This window comes from Macaca thibetana, chromosome 7 (genome assembly GCF_024542745.1).
Source record: "Macaca thibetana thibetana isolate TM-01 chromosome 7, ASM2454274v1, whole genome shotgun sequence".
NCBI classification, from domain to species: Eukaryota; Metazoa; Chordata; class Mammalia; order Primates; family Cercopithecidae; genus Macaca; species Macaca thibetana.
This window is the reverse complement of record NC_065584.1, coordinates 15,621,899-15,643,378: the sequence shown is the minus strand read 5'-3', so window position 1 is coordinate 15,643,378 and position 21,480 is coordinate 15,621,899. Positions and strand designations below refer to the sequence as shown.

General features: G+C 37.0%; 2 protein-coding genes across 3 annotated transcripts in view; one reads left to right on the top strand and one right to left on the bottom strand.

Moving 5' to 3' along the window:
• The window catches only part of RIN3 (Ras and Rab interactor 3), a 768,425-nt gene that overhangs the window by 36,707 nt on the left and 710,238 nt on the right, over positions 1 to 21,480 (top strand). The gene's annotated exons all lie outside the window — the stretch shown is intronic.
• Positions 1 to 21,480, bottom strand: part of TRIP11 (thyroid hormone receptor interactor 11) — a 72,239-nt gene that overhangs the window by 13,532 nt on the left and 37,227 nt on the right. For both annotated transcript variants that reach the window (XM_050799005.1, XM_050799006.1), the window contains exons 12-16: positions 19,825 to 19,965; positions 19,106 to 19,299; positions 15,208 to 15,371; positions 13,715 to 13,818; positions 8,958 to 9,057 (exon numbers count right to left, since the gene is read on the bottom strand). In XM_050799005.1, the coding sequence (XP_050654962.1) occupies positions 8,958 to 9,057; positions 13,715 to 13,818; positions 15,208 to 15,371; positions 19,106 to 19,299; positions 19,825 to 19,965 (703 nt within the window). The remainder of the gene's footprint in view (positions 1 to 8,957; positions 9,058 to 13,714; positions 13,819 to 15,207; positions 15,372 to 19,105; positions 19,300 to 19,824; positions 19,966 to 21,480) is intronic.

The window sequence follows — 21,480 nt, the reverse complement described above, 5'->3', positions numbered from 1 at the left end:
AATTCACAAAGCAGAGCTGAGCCTAATACAAATTTTAGTAAAATAAAGTAGAAAATTTTAACTTTGCTCTATGAAAAACTGATCAAGAAATCAAACTGTTTAAAAGTCCAAATCAAAAATACTTTCTTGATGAAAACTTACTAAGATTGGTATGATTTTTATTAAAGTCTCTGTATTCAGAAAGATAGAGTCAAAACATCCTTAAGGTGAAAATGACAGGGTTAAAATTTCCTAAACTCACTATCAGAACACACAGTTTGTCCCTGAGCTACTGTGATGTGGAATACAAAGGGCTGTTAAACTCAAGCAGTAGTTTAAATGTATTCTGATATTTGAGACTGGGGGGAAACTCGGAATTTAAGGAATGGTGCTAAAAGGATGGTATTAACTATGAGGGGTTCGGAAAGGAAAAGAAAGTCAAACACCTACTACAAAGGTCCCCATAGATGCCTCTGTTTCTCCAGGCACCCTTATTTTCCTCCCATCAGAGATTCTGAATATTTCTCTACAAAAACTGAACTCTAATTCAAACCACAATTTTAAATCAGAACTGTATTTATACGGGCAGAGAAAATATGGTTATTCAGAAATGAGTTTTAAGCCAAATAAAATATTTCTGTGAAATAATCTCACATGCCAAAATAATTTTTTGGAAGTTTAAAAAAAAAAAAGGTGGAGGGGCGCACTTTAAAAGTTCAGCAATAAAGCAACTGACATTTAGTCTAGTTTGGAAAAAGAGAAAAAGAATTACTCTACATCTATGACATAGTAAAACTTGCCATATCAGTCTTTTCTCTGGAACACCTAGACATGGTGCCATGGTCTTCAACATTTGGTTTAAAATAAAATTGAACATAAAATGTAATTGATTGCAACAAATCAGCACATCATAATTTTACATTTCATTTGTAATTAATGACAGTATACTACAATGCTGCCTTCAGAGAACATCTTAAAATGAATCATACCACATCTTAAAATGAATCATAATGCTTACAAAGTCATTTGGATATTTCATGACTAAGCTCCTGTAGGCAAGATCCAAGTCAGATTTACTGAATAGTCACCTGACTGAGAAAAAAAAAGGAACACAGAACTTGAGAGTCAGAAGTGGACATGAATCATGGACCTATCACCAGGGCCAGACTTTGTTGCCTATTTTGTAAAATGAACATGCTTATCTCAAAGGATTTGAGGGAATCAACTGAATGATCAAATGTGACTTTTCTAAATAGTAAAGTGTTATATAAAGCATTAGTACTTATCATCCAATTTCTTAAAATAACTAAAAAGTTCATATTTCAATCTAGCCTGAATCAGTATCACATATACTACTGTTTCATGTCAATATTTTGTGAGGTTTTCCCACCTCCATTTTGCATGTTTGTCATCTTTGAGGCCAAGGAGTCAACAGAAGGAAGAAAAAAATGTTAGAAAGATGATTTCACAAATATATATATATGTAAATAAATAAATTGCATCTGGTGTCTTATCTGCATCTGGATACCTTAAAAATAAATTTAAATATGATACAATATTAAACCTAATAAGGAAATTTAACCTCTTCATTTAACTAAATATAATCAAAGCAAAAGCTAGAAATTAGGTCTTTTTTATTACAGAATTTCAAGTTATACAAGATCACTTTTAACATATAAAATTATATATATATATATATCTTTTTTTTTAAAGACAGAGTCTTACTCTGTTGCCCAGGCTGGAGTACAGTGGCGCCCCAGCTCAGTGCAACCTCCACCTCTCAGGTTCAAGCAATTCTCCTGCCTCAGTCTCCCGAGTAGCTGGGTTTACAGGTGCCTGCCACCACACTAATTTTTGTATTTTTAGTAGACATGGGGTTTCTCCATGTTGGCCAGGTTGGTCTTGAACTCCTGACCTCAAGTGACCCACCCACCTCAGCCTCCCAAAGTGCTGGAAGTACAGGTGTGAGCCACCACACCCAGCCCAAATAATATATTTTTAAAAGATACCATACTATTTGCAATTTGAGGTTAAGCTTTATAAGCATCTGCTTTGTCTTTCTTTTCTTTTCTTTTTTTTTTAGACAGAGTCTTGCTCTGTCACCCAGGCTGTAGTGCAGTGGCACACCCTCTGCTCACTGCAACCTCTGCCTCCCAGGTTCAAGTGATTCTTGTGCCTCAGCCTGCTGAGTAGCTGGGATTACAGGCATGCGCCACCATACCTGGCTAATTTTTTTATATTTTTAGTAGAGACAGGGTTTCACCATGTTGGCCAAGTTGGTCTCCAACTCCTGACCTCAAGTGATCCATCTGCCTCAGCCTCCCAAAGTGCTGGGATTACACGCATGGGCCACCGTGCCCAGCCCTGCTTTGTCTTTTAACTCTATTTAGTTTTCAACTGTATCCGACCCAGAATTTGAAGGTCTAGAGTATACGGTAAATGTTTTGTTGTCCCATAATCATAATTGTTCATTGCTGAGTGAAAAGTATCTTTTAAAATTCTAGGCCTGGCCCAGTTGCTCACGCCTGTAATCCTAGCACTTTTGGAAGTCAAGGCAGAAGGATCATTTGAGGCCAGGAGTTCAAGACCAGCCTAAGCAATATCGAGAGACCCTGTCTCTGTCTCTATAAAATAAATAAATAAATAAATAAGACCTTGCCTCTTAAAAATAAAAGTAAACTTCTACTTCTTAGCAATGAACTCCTAGGAAAATAATTTTATTAATACAGTATAACTTCATTAATCTGAATTCCACTAGATCAGAATCTGTGATTGGTTGAGGTCTACTGGATTATATATAAACCAAATTTGGATTATTCATCAGAATTACTACATACACTTGATTTTACATAAATATTTTTAATGTAACCGAATTGATTTTTCCTCACCATTCTCTTCCCTCAACCCTTCATTATGAATTCAGATAATCTGTACTATATTTCTCCATATTGAAACAGAACTAATTTTTTTAAAAAGAGTAAATATTATGAGTGGTTATATATTTAATTTTTACCCCTCTGGCATGTGAGACAGAATATATATTTAATTTTAAAAGTGTTACCCACTTTCTTACTTATAGGCGGGAGCCACACGTTGGGTACGTATGGACATAAAAATGGGAACAGCAGGCACTGGAGATACCAGAGGGGGAAGAGGGAGAGGGAGAGAAGGGCTGAAAAACAACCTAATGGGTACTATGCTCACTACCTAAGTGACGAGCTCATTTGTACCCCAAACCTCAGTGTCAAGCAGTATACCCATGTAACAAACCTGTACAGATACCCCTGAATCCACAAGTTGAAATTAACTTTTTTTTAATGGGATATTTCACCAAAAAAATGCAGATTTCCAATGTCTCTTCAAAGATCTGAAGACATGGCAACACCGGGCCCACATTCTTGCATGGCAGCAGCTGGGTGGAGCTGAGAATCTGCTGCCTCCATAAGAAACACTCTTCAATTGATTCGTCTCTACCTAGTTTCATGTGCTCTTTTATATTATCATCATAGCCTCAGTTTACAATTTGTGCTTATGATCCATACTAAGAGATTCTTATTTCCAAACGGCAACCCACTTCCACCTCCACCTTGTCAGCATTCCACTCCAACACATGCATGTGCACACATACCCACCACCCTTGGTCATTACTAGTCAACTGTATCTTCAGCCAGTTTCCAGATTATGCCAGTTTCACAGGAATTCCTCCCTCTGTCTAGAACACTCTTCCCCAGTTCTGTCTTCTTAGCTATACCTATTCATCATTCAAGTAAGTTCAAGTGAGCCCTTCACTAGCCTTTTCTACCCTTCCATGCTACCAACACCAAGTACAAAGGATAGCTCTTTCCTTTCTAAACCATTTGTTGCATGTATTTGACACATGTCATCCTCCCTTCCTGCCTGACTGTAAACCTCCTGAAGGCAGGACCCCTGTCTCCTGCCTTTGTATCTTTAGTGCCTATTGCAGTGCTTAGCACACAGCAAATAAACAATGAATATTTGATAAATAAGTCAAATAATGATTTTCTCTGGGAAAAGAGAATATCTGCAAAGAACAGAACACTGGACAAAAAGAATAACTTATGTTCTGAATTATGTACTCATCCATACATAAATAAGGGCAAGGACACAAAACACATAACTCAAAACATTCTTATTGCTATATCATTTACTTTTCCCTTTCAACTTAGAGGATTTTTTTTTAAACTGCAACTTCTAAAATACAGTTCAGTTGAAAAAGGTTTAATTATTTACCTAATTGACATACACTTTTTTCTTAACTCATAATTTGGCATTGTCTAGTATACCCAGATGTTTATATCATCAAAATAATTTTTTAACCATTTATGGCAATTCAGAAAACTGCATCTGGTACTTCTTATATGTTTCCTCTAAAATCACCACTTCTGCCAAAAACATCTATAAAGAAATCCCTCAAAAGGTTTGGGTAACAAAGCGTCTGGGAATGTATTTGGCCTATGTTCAACAGGACATTATATGTTTTCTTGTATAAATCATGTCCTGGAAAACGGAATGTCTTTATTTAAAATAAAAGCTTTACCATCCAGCACCGTAAAGGTAGTTCCATGGAAAACATTTTAAGCTTCTTTTATATCTGTAGTTTTAAAACATGTTTTCATGCTTCATATTACAGTAAGTTTTACTGGGACTCATTTTATACATTCTTCTAGATTTTCTTTTAAAAACCGGTCTAAGGAAATTTTCCATCCTCAACTCACAGGAGACTTTTAAAAGTAGTCATTCAACCTTCTTAAAAAAAAATCAGTTATGCTGCCCTTTCAGATACAGGTATAAATGAGCAGACAGACCAAAAGATCTTCCTGATGTTAGAACTAAATTTGCATTGCTTATGAAAATTCACTTTTCTTTGCACAACATAAAATTCACCACCTTTCTGAATCATAGTTATCAAAATAACAATACCTTGTGCTTTCTATTTCAATTTATCCAATCATTTTCTTTTTCTTTTTTTTTTTTTTTGAGACTGAGTTTCACTCTGTTGCCCAGGCTGCAGTGCAGTGGCATGATCTCGACTCACTGCAACCTCTACCTCCCGGGTTCAGGCAATCATTGTGGCTCAGCCTCCCAAGAAGCTGGGACTACAGGCATGAGCCACCATGCCTGGCTAATTTTTTTGTATTTTTAGTAGAGACGGGGTTTCACCATGTTGGCCAGGCTGGTCTCAAACTCCTGATCTCAGGTGATCCACCCACCTCGGCCTCCCAAAGTGCTGGGATTTACAGGTGTGAGCCACTATGCCCGGCCAAATCATTTTCATTTAAGCAGGAATTTATGTCAAGGATGATGGTAGAGAACAAGAAGGAAAGGAAAATGTCAAATTTGGCCATAAATATAGCAAGATAACACATTTTAATGGTTCAGTCACAGGTGTATATTTTCTCATCAATAACAATTCCATGGAAATTCCGAACTCTGATCAGCTCAGAGCAGTTAATGAAAACCACTGTCATATGTGCCTCATAGGCCACTGTATTGAGTTTGGATATGGGATGGCATGTGAAGTCTTTGGAACTGTATTGAAGAACGCTTTCAGGTAAAATGCTGAAAGAATAATTTTTAAAAGGAAGGATAGCAGTAAATCTTTTACCAGCCAACACCATCTACTAAACTATAGAACTCTTAGGATCATGGGATTTATTTTCTTCGTTATTTTCCCGGGAAGAGGGATAGACGGGGAGGGAGACAGGGAGAAAGATTTAAACAGTTCCCTACTACTGGTTTATGTCTCTACTCAAGTTCCTTTTCTCCATGGAATGTTGCCTGATCCTTAATGGGATTCTGGAGGAACTAAATATGCCCTGTCTTATGATCACTGTTGTGCACCACTGTCTTCAATTACTAACCTGCGGGGTATCTACACTATGTGTCATTTCCTTAGCTAAACTCCTTGGAAAAGGGATACTATCTAGTATCTCATACAGCACCTAATGGGAAGCCAAGCAGTTGGTTCTCATTAAATACTTACTGCCTGATAAGCATCTGTCTTCATACTTTTCACACAAGGCCCAAAAATACTCTTAATTCATAACCACAGATGCACATACATACTCTTAAGAAATGACTGAAATTACCAACAGTCTACTGTTTCAATATTGGTGTTATTTGCAACAGCTCTCTTCTTCATGTGTTTGACCAGACTGAATCATCTCATCTCTGGTAGCAATGACATAATCAACCATTTTGAATAAAATACTTTTAAAAGTGAGCTTCCTATTCTTAATATTGTTTAAATGCTGAAACTGTGTATCAACTAATCATTAGTCTACAGATGCTTAGAAGTAAAACAATACTTCTTCTTTACAATTCAAGTCTCCATGTACTTTCTTCCAACAAAAGGCAATCTGTCTTTTTCAAAATTGTTTCTCCTGGCAAATACTTTTGCTGTCTGGCCAAGTTTTGTGTTAAAAATAAAGTACAGTATTACAACATCAATCAACATTTAAAGTACTTAATGATCTAGGAGAGAAAATATACAGTGATTCTTTTGAAACAAGTGAGCCAATAAAAGTTTTGTTTATATTATCGAATCAAGAGTGCAGCTTTGAGAAAATAAAATTGCATTTGTATTTAGAGATATAAAAGTGATATTAAAGCACTTAGGTAATACAAGAAAACAGATTGTTAAGAAGAGCTGTAAATGGCAAGAATGACTTAGAGACATAACAGAACCAACTGTCTCTTTACACCCCTTCCTGTCTGTGCAACACTGGCCTCCTGCCTGCCCTTTCAAATACTAGTTATACAAGCATAATCAGAGCTTTCTCTGTAGCTAATACTGATTCCACAAAATAAGTCCAAAGTTCATATACATTTACAATGAATGTTAGTATTTTTTATATGAATAGGAACCTAGGCCACCTAAGCCTTATCATCTATAATCAAGAACATCTGAAAATATTCTACTAGTGAGGGCTTAAATGAGTGTCTGAACAAGTACTAAATACAGATTGAGTATCCCTTACCCAAAATGCTTGGAACCAGAAATGTTTCAGTTTTTGGATTTTTCAGACTTTGGAATATCTACATTATAGTACTACCGGCTGAGCATCCCTAACCCAAAAATCCAAAATCCAAAGTGCTCCAAGAAGCATTTCTTTTGAGCATCATGTCAGCATTCAAAAAGTTTTAGACTTTGGAGCATTTCAGACTTTGGATTAGGGATGCTCAATCTGTATTTCAAGAACTCTGATAATATTTATTAACTACAATAAATCACAGAATTTTAAATTTACCATCAACTATTGGGAATTACTCAGGTAGGTGTCTAAAAGAGGATGCGGCCTTAGATATTACAATAGCATAACATACAGCACTGAGCTGTCACAAAGCAATGAGCTGATTCACAACACTGCTGTTTCATCTCCATCAGTCTAGCCCAACCCGAAGATTATCAGTTCCCAGTGTGTCTCCTCTCAGTTGCCCATATGTCTTCTAGATAATGCTGTAGTTGCACTGGCCTTCAATCTAACTAGACTGTTTTCTAAATAAATACTGCTTTTGGTAAAGGCAACCATTTCAACATTAGGGCACAATACAGAAGATGCTACCACATTTTCAGGGGAAATTGGAGATATACAGAACAAAATACAAGTCAGACTATAAATAACCATTTTCCTGACAGAACTACAATAACATGGAAAGACCATGAATTATGGTAATAGGTAAAAAGATCGGAGTTCAAATCTTGCCTCTTTAATCCATAAAATGGAAGTAATACCACCTATTTTAGAGATGCTTATAAGAAGTAAATGATGAGAAGACTAAACACATAAATGTTATGTCAAATGTCCATAATAGACACTCAATGTATAATTGTTTCCTTGCTGCCCATTTCCAGGCCCTCTACTAGATTTAGAGATCCTAGCCTGGCCAATCTTACAAGGTAGAAGACTTTTGGTTGGGCAGTAACTTGCCTCAGAATCAAGTCATTTTGAGGAAAATTCCTTCACATCTGTCTTTTTTTCTTTATATTCCTAAAAATCTCCTCTCTCCCGTCTCCTACTGGATTTAGGCCAGCTTACTTTGGCTTGTCCTTTGGTGTCCATGCGTCAGTGGTTCCTGCTGGCTTGCCTCCCTAGTGCCTAAGTCACTGCTTCTGTTGTTCACAGTTCCTCTGCTGTACCATCTCCTATTTTTGCTTATTTCTAATTTCATGTTAGGTGGTATTTATTAATTACATGCCTTGTTACTATTGTGCCTAACCTAGACATCTAATGTTGATGCATTTCTAGGCTCCATTATCACCTTTCCAATAACCTTGAATCATTACCTACTAAATGCAGCCCTAGAATAGTTTTGACTTCCTGGTTGCCTCTAAATCAGAGATGAAATGAGGATATGCCATCTTTGTCAGCTGTTGGATTCAACAAAGCCCTGTAAGCCACCTGATCATTGAACCAATTAATAATCCTAAGCATAGGACACACCTTAGGGAATGGACAGGGCATATAAGACACTTTATAAACATCAAAAAATACATGATGTGCCTGTGGTAAAACACCATCTACAATCATAAAAATCTAGCTATACCCAGACGTTCATTCCACAGAAAGATACTCTTTTATTTGAGAATTCTGCCTTCCCTAACAGATCAGACGGCTTTAGGTAAGATGCATGTGAACTGATAAAGGGAGAAATCATATCCACAAAAAGTCCAATCAGTCCAATCAATCCCTCTGATGGTCAACAGGGTGACAGTCAACGCAATGGCATTGCCTCAACATCCAGGAAAACTAAATGGACAGCCAGGGCCAACTTAATGACTCTAGTTTCACTAGGACCATACTTAAATTGAAGCAAATCAGTCAGGGAAGATACAAATGGAAGTCACACATCAGTGAAGTTGGTCTCAGTCAACTGTGCCAATTTATGACAGAAGACTACATTTGACTTAATACTAGTATTGTAGTGGGGGAAAAATGAAACGAAAAAAAACCTACTTTGTTTTTTAAGTTCTTCGATTTGTTCTTCTTTTACATCTAACTGTTCTGTAAGTCTTGATGCTGAATCCAATGCAGCATTTGCTTCATCCAAACGTTCCTGAGAAAGAAAACTTTATTAAAAAGAAGTATGCAAAAATTATTTCACAAACTAGAAGGCTGAGAGACATCTTAGAGTCAACCTTTACATTTCGGCTGGTGAAGCTGCACCTCTATGACCTTGGGCAAATGTATCCAACCAATAAGTATCAAAGGCAGAACCCACATTCTTTTCAATACAATACTGCCTCATGTAGAGGAACTACATAAAAAGAGCAGATACTACTGAAAGACAACATGACAGAAGTTAAAAAACAACAACAATATAAACTACAAAAAAACAAAGATACAGAAAGTCCAGAAATACAGCAACAAAAGTTCTTCTCTTTTTAATTTTTGAAAGTCCAATAAAGTGATGCTTGATTATGACTTTGTTACTTTAATTTCCCTGACCACTACTAGCGAATCTGAGCATTACTTTTCATGTTTGTTTACAGAGCAAGCTGGATCTGCCCTTCCGTGAAAACCTCTTAGGATACATTGCCCAAGATTCTACTGAGTTGTATTTCTCCTGTCCATCTGTAAAAGCACCTTGTATAGTAGATATGAAACTTTTTCACCTCTGCTATGCAAATATCGTTACCATATCTGCCATTTTTCTACTGACTCCATGATATCTTTTGTCATGTAAACATTTTATTTTATTTTATTTTATTTTATTTATTTTATTTTTTTTTGAGACGGAGTCTCGCTCTGTCGCCCAGGCTGGAGTGCAGTGGCGCGATCTCAGCTCACTGCAAGCTCCGCCTCCCGGGTTCACGCCATTCTCCTGCCTCAGCCTCCCGAGTAGCTGGGACTACAGGCGCCCACAACCGCGCCCGGCTAATTTTTTGTATTTTTAGTAGAGACGGGGTTTCACTGTGGTCTCGATCTCCTGACCTTGTGATCCGCCCGCCTCGGCCTCCCAAAGTGCTGGGATTACAGGCGTGAGCCACCGAGCCCGGCCATGTAAACATTTTAAATACTATATAGTCCAACGTATTCTACTTTGCTTTTACAGCTTCTTAAGTTTTAGTCTTGGTTAGGATCCTCCTTGCCCTTAGAATGTACGTGCAGTCTTCCAGATTTTATTACAAGATATTTTGTAATATATTTACATCTTTAACATAGTGTTTCTTAATGGGAGTGACTTTGACATTCCTTGCCCAATAAATGCCATCTATCCCCAGATAATCAGCACCACTCCCAGTTGAGAATCCCTGCTTTAATATAACTAGACTTTACTTTTGTTTATGGTGTAAGATGGTGGTCTATTTTTTCTTTCCTTCCTTCCTTATGGACAGCTGGTTTTATTAACATGGTTAATTAGATAAGCTATCCTTTTTCTCATTAAATTAATTTAGGTTTTAGTTTCAAATTCTCAAATATATCCTGGGCTCTATTTCTGGATTCTCCTTAATCTAGTCACTAATCTAGTCAATATTGTATCAATTTATGGCTATATTATGATATCTAGTAGGCAGATCTCTCCTCACTGCATTATTTCTCATAATTTTCTTGGCTATTCTCAAGTATTCTCCCATGTAAATTTAAGGTCAAGTTTTGCCATCTTCAATCAGTGTGATAGCCTTTTTACTGTGTGTCATCTTGGATAGGCCACAGTCCCCAGTTATTCAATCAAACATAATCTAGGTGTTGCTGTGAAGGTATTCTGCAAATGTAATCAAAGTTCTTAATCAGTTGAATTTAAGAAAGGCACATTATTCTGGATAATCTGGGTGGGCCTGATTGAAGCACTTTTAAAGTTCTTAAAAGCCAGGGTTTAGGCTTCCCCCTAAACAAGAAGAAATTCCTTCTTTGGACCGCAGCTTCCGCCTGTGCCTATGGAGTTCCATCCTGCTTGTGACTTTCCTTTCCTGGCTGCCTGTGGACAACAGCTTTGGCCCATGCCTGTTGAGTTCCAGCCTGCCTTTGATGTGGTCTTCCCATCTTGACTGCCAACCCAACAAATTTCAAACTTGCTTAGCCAGCCCCTACAATCATATAGCAAATTCCTTGTAATGAATTGCATGTGTGTATCCATATACATCACATATATAAATTTGATACATATACAAGCATACCCTACTGATTATGCTTTTAGAGGATGAACCCTGATTGATTTATAGACTGACTGAAATTAAAAATTTTAAATGAAATATTTAGTATTCAAAAATCCACAAAACTAAATTTAGTGTGAAGGAAATTTAAACTTTCAAATGATTTTTAACCCCACAGCATTTGTACTTATGAGGTTATTAAAGCTTAAATCTACACTTAGACTTTTTCCAAAATCAGCATTTAGATTTTGTTATTCTTTCTACCAATAGTTTGGTTTTTATTTCATTAATTACAGCTTTTATTGTTATTAATTCCCTCAGTTTCTTCTCATTTTGTTGTTCTTTTAAATGTATATTACATTTTAAATTTTTAAAAATAAAACTAGTTTTAAAAGAAGATTTGGCTGGGTGCTGTGACACATGCCTATAGTCCCAGCTAGTCAAGAGGCTAAGGCAGGAGGATTGCTTGAGCCCAGAAATGCAAGGCTGTAGTGCACTATTATGATCACACTGGTGAAGAGCCACTGCATTCCAGCCCGACAAACATGGCAAGATTTCATCTCTAATTAAAATAAGAAAAAAATGACAGGCATAGAGGCTCACACATGTAATTCCAACACTTTGTGAGGCCAAGACAGGAGGACTGTTTGAGCCCAGGAGTTTGAGACCACCCTGGGCAACAAAGCAAGACTCTGTCTCTAAGAAAAAAGAGAAGAAGATCTGGACTTCCATTCTAGCAGTTCCACAGACTGTATACTCCAGATCCACTAGAAACTGCTAAGCATGTTGGATAAAATACATCTTTTTAAATGTGTTAATGAGCTGACAAGAAAGTGAGTATAAATGGTCAATAAACATATTAAAAGATGCTTGACCTCACTGGTAATTAGGGAAGTGCAAATTAAAACCACAGGAAGATAGCCCTTCTGCTATGGCTTGAATGTATCCCCACAAGTTCATGTGCTGGAAGCCTGATTTCCAATATGGCAGTATTGGGAGGTAGGGCCTGATGGGAGGTGTTTGGTTCATGGGCGCACCACCCTCATGAATAGATTAATGTCCTTATTGTGGGAATGGGTTCATAATCAAGGGAGTAGGTTCCTTACAAGAGAAGGAGTTTGGCCCCCTCTTGCTGTCTCATCTCGCCCTCTCTTTGCCATGGGATGATGTAGCAAGGAGGTTTACCAGTTGCTGGTACCTTAATCTTGGATTTCCCAGCTTCCAGAACCTGTGAACTACTAAGTTTCTGTTCATTATAAATAATCCAGTCTGTGGTGTTCTATCATATCAGCACAAAATGAACAAAAACACTTCCTATCCATCAGATTGGCAAAAACTTTGAAAGTCTGATAACGTCAAGTGTTGACAAGGATATAAAACAAGAACTCATGTGCACTACTAGTGGGAGTAAATTAGCACAACCACTTCAGACAACAATTAACCATCATCTAATAAAGCTGAAGCTGGTCATATATATCCTATAACTCAGCAATTCCAATCAAGATATACATCTAAAAAAACTTCTTGTATGTATAGAAGATCTCTGAAATACCCTTTATTAATAAAATGTGTAAATTATATATTAATGCAATGCATACAGAAGTGAAAATAACGAACTACCTACATACACTAACACACAGTAATATGACTGAATCTCATAAACACTATGGTAAGTTCTTTAAAAAAGCAAGTCTCAGCCGGGCCAATGGCTCACGCCTGTAATCCCAGCACTTTGAGAGGCCGAGGCGGGTGGATCACGAGGTCAGGAGATCGAGACCATCCTGGCTAACATGGTAAAACCCTATCTCTACTAAAAATACAAAAACTTAGACAGGTGTGGTGGTGGGCGCCTGTAGTCCCAGCTACTTGGGAGGAGAATGGCATGAACCTAGGAGGCGGAGCTTGAAGTGAGTGGAGATTGCACCACTCCACTCCATTCCAATCTAGGCGACAGAGTGAGACTCCGTCCCCCAAAAAAAAAAAAAAAAAAAAAAAGTTTCTCCTAAATCTAAAAGCACATTATTTTGGTGTCCTATCTTTTCATAGGGGTTCATTTTTATTTATTCCTTATATATAATTTTTGTATGTATGAAATGTAGCATGTAATAGAAAAATCTTTTAAAGGATGACGTTATTATATAAAAGAAAAAGATTTAATGGAATTATGTATATTGTTTTAATCCATGTGAAATAGAGTGCTCAGTAAATTTTGCTGAAAAAAGAAAATTACACGCCAGGTGCAGTGGCTCTCGCCTGTAATCCCAGCACCTTGGGAAGCTGAGGTGGTGGGCGGATCACCTGAGGTCAGGAGTTCAAGACCAGCATGATCAACATCGTGAAACCCCCATCTCTATTAAAAATACAAAATTAGCCGGGTATGGTGGTGCATGCCTGTAATCCCAGCTACTTGGGAGGCTGAGGCATTTGCTGTGTCTACTCTAAACTATGACACCTTAGGGAAATCCTGGGTATCCTGTTCACTGTCAGGCTGCAGCAGAGGGATTCAGGGTAGAAAATTTACTAAATGAACAGTTTAGGAGATTATTTCCAAGACAAAGACTCTACAAGTAACTGTTTCATGAATAATAAAACCTACAAGAGAAAACTATTTTGTCCTACCTGTAATGATATCACTTTTCCTTCCAGATTTTCTGCCTTTTTCTTCCATTCAGCTATAAGCTGTTTTTGCTTTTCGAGTTCAGCAGAATACATAGCTTTTTCCTCTAAAGAGAAAAGAAAGTTACATTAGTATTTTGCAATCGTGATAAACTAGAATGTTAAGCCATTTGAAATTTTAATACTGTAACGAAAACAGTCCAAGTGTCTCAAACAGAAAAGAATATACGCTTTAGTGATGATGTTAAGTGGTACTACAGTAATGAGATCACTTGCAGATTCTTCTCTCCCTTCATAACTCTACTCAAATATTTCCTCTTTGGCAATGCTTTCTCTACAGTCTCAGTTCTACACTGCTTTGTATACATACCCACTCTAATAATTACATTATACTGTAAAGCAGACCTCAAGAATTTGTTGTTTTTTTTTTTTTTTTTGAGATGAAGTCTTGCTCTGTCACCCAGACTGGAGTGCAGTGGTGTCATCTTGGCTCACTTACTGCAACCTCCGCCTCCCGGGTTCAAGCAATTCTCCCTGCCTCAGTCTCCTGAATAGCTGGGATTATAGGCGTCTGCCACCATGCCTGGCTAATTTGTGTATTTTTAGTAGAGACGGGGTTTCACCACATTGGCGAGGCTGGTCTTGAACTCCTGACCTCAGGTGATCTGCCCGCCTTTGGCCTCCCAAAGTGCTGGGATTACAGGCATGAGCCACCGTGCCCGACAAAAATTCTTATATCTAAAATTTAAGATTTCAACCCTGAAGAGACACAGGTACAGATTTAAAGTTTTGCTTAGGCACAAAACTACAAGTCCCTGTTACTTCCTCATTCTCATATTCCCTAATCACCTCCCCCAACTAGCAGTTAATTTATTGCCAATAATTACTGAATGCACAAATAAACAAATGGATGGATGAATGATCTAAAGTGAGTAAATGTAAGGATAGGAGGTAGAATGTGAAAAGGTATATTTGGTTCTCAGGGTAGAACTGCTCGGGTTACTATTATTGTGTCTCCAAAAAAGTATCTTCCATATGGACTAGAAAACGCAGTTACCTCAAAGCATAGACGAACTGCTATGATCATGTGAATCACTATTTCAAAGAACAGTAATTAATGATGATTATCTGAAGTAGGTTCAACCTCTAGCCCTTATCTTAAAACCTAACTATTCTTTGTATGTACGTATCTCTCTTTCTTTGTATTCTCCTCTTTATTACTTGATCATCTTTCCTTGTATTTCCTCAACTCTCACCTCTCACTGGTAATAGGATACTAAAACAAATTTTTAATAATTACTAAATAAAGTTTGTTTTCTTGTCTTAATTGTAAAAGGAGTCTAAATTAACTTTTTGATGGCTACTCACCCTTCCCCTCTACCAGTGGGTAACCTTTCAGAGATTTCCCCATGCCTCATCTAAAACAGGTCTCAAATTAGGCGAAATTACCAATAACTACACTTTTTCTTCATTGAAAGAGTGACCGTAGAGCTTACCTTGTTGGAAATGCTCTAGTACCATCTGCAGGTTGGCCAGTGACAGAGCATACTGCTTTACTTGTTCCTGAGAGACAGAAAGCTGCAGCGCAGTTTCATCCCTTTGCTTGGAGACTACATTCAATTGTTCTTGCAATGACTCTACCTGCACACTGGCTTGATGGCTTCAAACGAAAAGAATAAAAGTCAAACTACTTCTATCTATTTAGATACTTTAAGAAGAAGAAGCCACCTTCCCTACATCTTACTGCTTTATTTTATTTCATTTTTTTGAGACAGTGCCTCGCTCTGTCACCCAGGCTGGAGTGCAGTAGCGCAATCACAGCTCACCGCAACCTCCACCTCTCATGTTCTAGCAATTCTCCTGCCTCAGCCTCCTGAGCAGCTGGGGTTACAGGTGCCCACCACCGTGCCCCACTAAATTTTGTATTTTTAGTAGAGATGGGGTTTCACCATGTTGGCCAGGCTGGTCTCAAACTCCTGACCTCAGGTGATCTACCCACCTTGGCCTCCCAAAGTGCTGGGATTACAGGCGTAAGCCACCGTGCCCGGCCTCCCGGCCTCTTATTGCTTTAAAATCAAGTTAGATTTCAAAGTATTTAGATACTTTAATAAGATGAAACATCCTCCCTACATTTTTTATTATGGTAAAATACACAGAAAATTTACCATTTTAACCAGTTTTAAGTGTACAGTACAGTGGCACTAAGTACTTTCACACTGTTGTACAACCACCACCACCATCCATCTCCAGAACTTTTCTGACCGTCTCAAACTGAAACTCCATACCCATTAAATAGTAACTCTCCTTTCCCTTGAAAACTACCATCCTACTATCTATCTCTGCTAATGTGATCTTCTCTACACTTTACTGCATTAAATTCAAGTTAAATTTCAAAGAAACTTGAAGAGTTCTTCTGGTACTTGTTGCCCTGCTTTTGTAAATTCAATCACCCTTCCTGTGAAAGTGACTTTGAACAAATGGCAGTCCTTTTAAAGACTAAGAATTAAGTTAAATAAGAAAAGTCAGCAAAATAAAAATGTAGGCCAGGTGAGGTGGCTCTCACATGTAATCCCAGCCCTTTGGGAGGCCAAGGCAAAAGGAATGCTCGAGCCCAGGAGTTTGAGGCTGCACTGAACTATGATCACACCACTGTACTCTAGCCTGGGTGACAGAGTGAGATCCTGTCTCTAAAAAACACAAATAAAAGAAAAATGTACAAATGAATAGCCTGTTAAATATATTTGAAAATATATTATGAAAAATAAATTTGTACTTCCAGGCTAAAACTCTAAAATTCATGAAATGTTTTGTAAGGAACCCTGGAAGTCATTGTGTCCAGCTCCCAATTTAATACAAAATGGATTCTATGACACTCCCTTGCCTTAGACCCCTTTGCATTCACGGTGAACTCACAACTTTCCAAAGGCTATCCCACTGATGAAATGCTCTGAATATTAGTTATCTTTTATTATCATCTTTCTTTTTGCCTATATTAAACACAACCTCTATCTCTGACTCCAGAGATTCCTAAGAAGTAGATACAGATATAGCACCTATCTAGCCTTATGTCACTGGTGTACTTCCTTAATGTATAATGATTACACTCAAAATACTGCAATAGTCTCCCAGGGGTTTTAATTTCTGTTTAAATTTTTATTCAAGAGCAGCCCATTAAAGTTCATTAGGATCAACTCATTTTGAAGAGACTTTACCCATTAGCACCCTCTTGTGGAAAGAGTGTAAGTTGGTCATCAGAAGGTCTAAACTCAGCTCCCAAATATCTCTGGACCTTATTCAACTTTGCTGGTTAGCAGTCACTCAAAGGGTGACTGTAGGAATGAAAGGGGGATGAGTTATGATGGCACTCTAAAAGTTAATAAATACCAGGTGTTACTACTGTTAAGTAAGGGCTCACACCATCGTAATCCGGTTTGTACATCTGAGTTACTCATACAACAAGTATTTACTGAATAGCTATTAAACTGTGTAATATATGCTATGCGATAGGTAGAAAATGAATGGGCCCATTCCTACCTCCCAGTGACTTTACATTTCATTGGGTGGGAAACAGTATAGGATATGTCAACAATTACCTGTACCCTAAATTAAAATATAAGTGTCCTCAAACTACAAGACTCAAACTAAGTATTATGCAAGTTTAAAGGAAAAACATCACACCCGGAAGGTTTGTTTTTGGATATGACAAGTGGGGTGCTAAATAAAGCATCTTTTAGGAAGAAATGGAATTGAAGAATAGGCACGATTCACAGAACAACTTGCTGGGGATCAGGTTCACTCTTCAGGCAGAAGAAGGCATATGAAAAGAAAAAGCAGAAGAAAAAGAAATCGGAAAACAGTGGCTCTATCTGAGAAAGTGAGTAATACAGTTTGGCTGGATGTATCTGACAATGTGAAAAAAGGCTAAGGTGGTAGGATCCTGGGACCATCCTTGAGTCAAGACCAGTTTTTGAAAAAAGGAGTAACAAGATCACAGCTCTAATATAAGGAAGGTTATTCTGGAAGTTATTATGAAAAATAAACGAAAAGTGCAGAGACTAGAAACTATTTTAATTAAGAGAAAATAAGGGCTTGAAAAGTGCAAAAAAAGAGTGAGAATATAGAACGTTATAGCGTTTCTGCCAAAGTGAAACATACAGCCAAACGATCACTCATTGTTTTAATCCCCGTTTTAAATAAGTTTTCCAGCTGAGTCTGAATACACTCTGCAAAGGTGGGGTAGGGGTTAATTCTCAGGAATATTGACTCTACTGGCCTATAATCTCTTTGCAGACAGATAGAAACTATTATCTCATTTTATCTCCCTTTGGGTCATAAATAGCAAAAAGATAAATAAAAAGATGCATATACAACTAATAGGAATACAAATGGACACAATTTTTTGTAAAATAATTTGGCAGTATAATCCCAGAAGTTTTAAAATGCTTCTTAATCTAGAAGTGCCATTTCTCAAAACTTAACACTAAGGATATAATCTGTCATCAACAAAAAATTCGTGTCTTGGGATATGATAACACTCAGTGATTTTGAAAAGCTGTAACATAATAAATGACTGGGTTAATCAAGGCAAATCCAAATAATGGCATATTATGTAGCCATAAAATATTGCAAACATACATGGCTTAACATGTACTGACATTCATATTATTGATAGAAACAGGTTACAAAACAGTATATTATAATCTCAGTTTTGCTTTAAAAAGGGTTTATAATATATACACACAGACATGAAAGTATAAAAAGGCACACAAAAAGATTATCTCTGGGCATGTGGGGCTCTGTGTGATTTGTGTGATTTTCCTAAACATGAAAAATATAACCTTTTTATAACTAAAAAAAAAACAGGAAAAAAATTTTATTGAGAGAAATAAAAATCTAAAGTATATAAACAGGGACCAGGTCACTCAAGAGTGCTAATAAACCCAGTTAATTCTTCATACTGACCTTGGTCTCTACTTTGCTACTTCCTTTACTCTCTTCCTTCTAACATCCACACCCTGTTCAACTTTAAATCATTCGATGAAAAATAAAACCACATAAATAGTTATTTGGGAGTTGGACAGAGCCAATTAAAATTAGTCAGAATTTCAAACTATACTCCTAAAATGGTATGGTAAGAGGCAATGATCCAGGGTGACGGACAAGACACAGAGAGTTTGAACGCCAGATCTGCTTAAGAGTCACAGCCTCAAGTGTGAAACCCCCACACACTGTTTGTGCCTATCTTGGGCAGGTAATGAAATGAAACTGTTTCTTCATCCATAAAATACAGATAATGAATTTTGCAAGGATGAGCTAACATACAAAAAATACTTACTGAGTCTGATATTTAAGAAGTGTTCAATTAAAGTTAATGCAAAAAAATGAAACAATTACCTTGCATTTTCCATTGCATTAGAGGATGAAACTAGCTTTTCCTCCAATACTGTGACTTTCCTTCTTAGTTTAGCCTCTCTATCTTCTGCAGCCAAAGCTTCACGGGTATAAGAATCTTCTGATTCTAAAAGATGATTACGCAATCTCTCTAGCTCCTGGTTTGACCGAAATTCTTTGTCGCGTAAACGTTGAACCTGTAGAGAACATTATTTTTCTTCTACAAAATGTTCCCTTACCCCACTACAAACCATTGTCATCAAATCTTTTTCCCATTATTGAAGTGTATTGATTATATACCAATTTCTCATACTGCAAAATGTATTTATGCTAGGAAAAAAATATCTTGAAATCATCCTGAATATGCATCTGGAAGCTTTACTTCGCAAAATTTAATTCCCTGTGGCTATAATGGAAAATGGAATTATAAAATTCATTCTGTATAAAGTACTCTTTGTGACAGGCCACTTTTTCAGCAAATCTCATTTTTTTCATACTGTATGGGTGGGCAATTTTTCTTATATCCGAGATATGCCATGGTTTTCACTTTTGAAGACTGAAATAAAATGCACCATGGGAGATTAAAATTTTACTACTGCACAGCAGAGGAAGACTAAGAAAAATCACCTAAGAGAGAAATTCATTTTCATTGGTCATCTTTCCAGTTCTCTTAATAGTTATTAAACTTGTTGATTCATAATTCCTTTAAAGTGAAAGTATACCTCATTCTGTAGGGCAGTATTTTCCATTTGTTTTTGTTTCAGGGCCAACATGACTTGGTCTCTCTCCTGTTGAAACACAACTGTCTTCTCCTGCATTGATTTAACTGCGTTTAAAAGCTGATTTAACTCTCCAGCCTTGCCCTTTTGGAAAGAAAAAATTTTAGCTTTAAAAACACACACACACACACACATATCTTAAAAGAGACATTTTCTTCATTAAATTATTAATTCATTTAATTTTTAAATCGGGCACTGGCAAATGAAGTTAAATCACTTTGTATCTCATGCCTGGCAGCATGTAGTGTTCAAGAAGTGCTAGTTGAATATTTTGTTTTGCCTATCATCTCTTTTCAAAATTTCTGCCACTAAAAGCACAGAAATCATAGCAAAAAGGCACCACCAAACAAGCCCTACACAGCACCCTATACACCACCGAACAAGCCCTACACAGCACCCTATACACCACCGAACAAGCCCTACACAGCACCATCATATAGTATAGTATATAGTGTAACAGGAAATCCCCAATAATTCTTTCTAAAATGAATTGTATATAAAAATTTAAATATTATCAAAAGTTTTATATAGTATAGTATATAGTGTAACAGGAAATTCTCAATAATTCTTACTAAAATGAACTGCATATAAAAATTTAAATATTATCAAACGCTACTGGCACTATCCATATAACTGCTATGACCTCCTGTTATATATGGCTGAATAAACCAAAAAGGTCAAAATATACCCAAAGTCACATCACTGACAGAACTGGGATTAGATTATTTACTGAGCCTATTATGAGAAAAGCATTACCCATGGCTAATACTTTTCAAATTCCAGGTTGTGACTAATCAGTTCATAAAAATCAATTTAATGAGTCATTCAGCACATTTTCTTATTATTTTTTAAAAATTTCTAACCGAATGTGCTACCTGAATAGCACATTTTTTTTTTTTTTCTTTTTCTTTTTTGTTGAGACAGAGTCTTGTTCTGTCACCCAGGCTGGAGTGTAATGGTGTGATCTCAGCTCACTGCAACTTCTGCCTCCCAGGTTCAAGTGATTCTCCTGCCTCAGCCTCCCGAGTAGCCGGGATTGCCCACCACCATGCCCGGTTCATTTTTTGTATTTTTTTTAGTAGAGACGGGGTTTCACTATGTTGGTCAGGCTGGTCTCAAACTCCTGACCTCAGGTGATCCACCCACCTTGGCCTCTCAAACTGCTGTGATTACAGGCATAAGCCACCGCGCCCAGCCAGCACATTCTTTTTCAAACAGAGTATCACATGTAATAAGAGCAATTTCTGGTTCCTGAAACTTTTCAGTTACACACACACACACACTCTTACTGTGTCATGATGTAAAATGTATTTTTTACTGCAGATGGTTAAAGATGTATGTGTATTTCACAGTGCTTTCCTTATATATAAGAATCTCTAAAATGTTAGCTACTGAAATATACCTAAAATTTGATTAAATTGAAGTGACTTCAAAATTCTCTCATGACACACTTGTTTTCTAAAGAAAAATATTAAGTACTACTTAGTAATCTGTAAAAAATTAATGTACTACCAAAAGTATTTGGAAGTATCTAACAATTTGAGGGAGAACTTCCAAATGTCTCTGAGGAAAATTTATTTAGAATGAATCACACCTTGA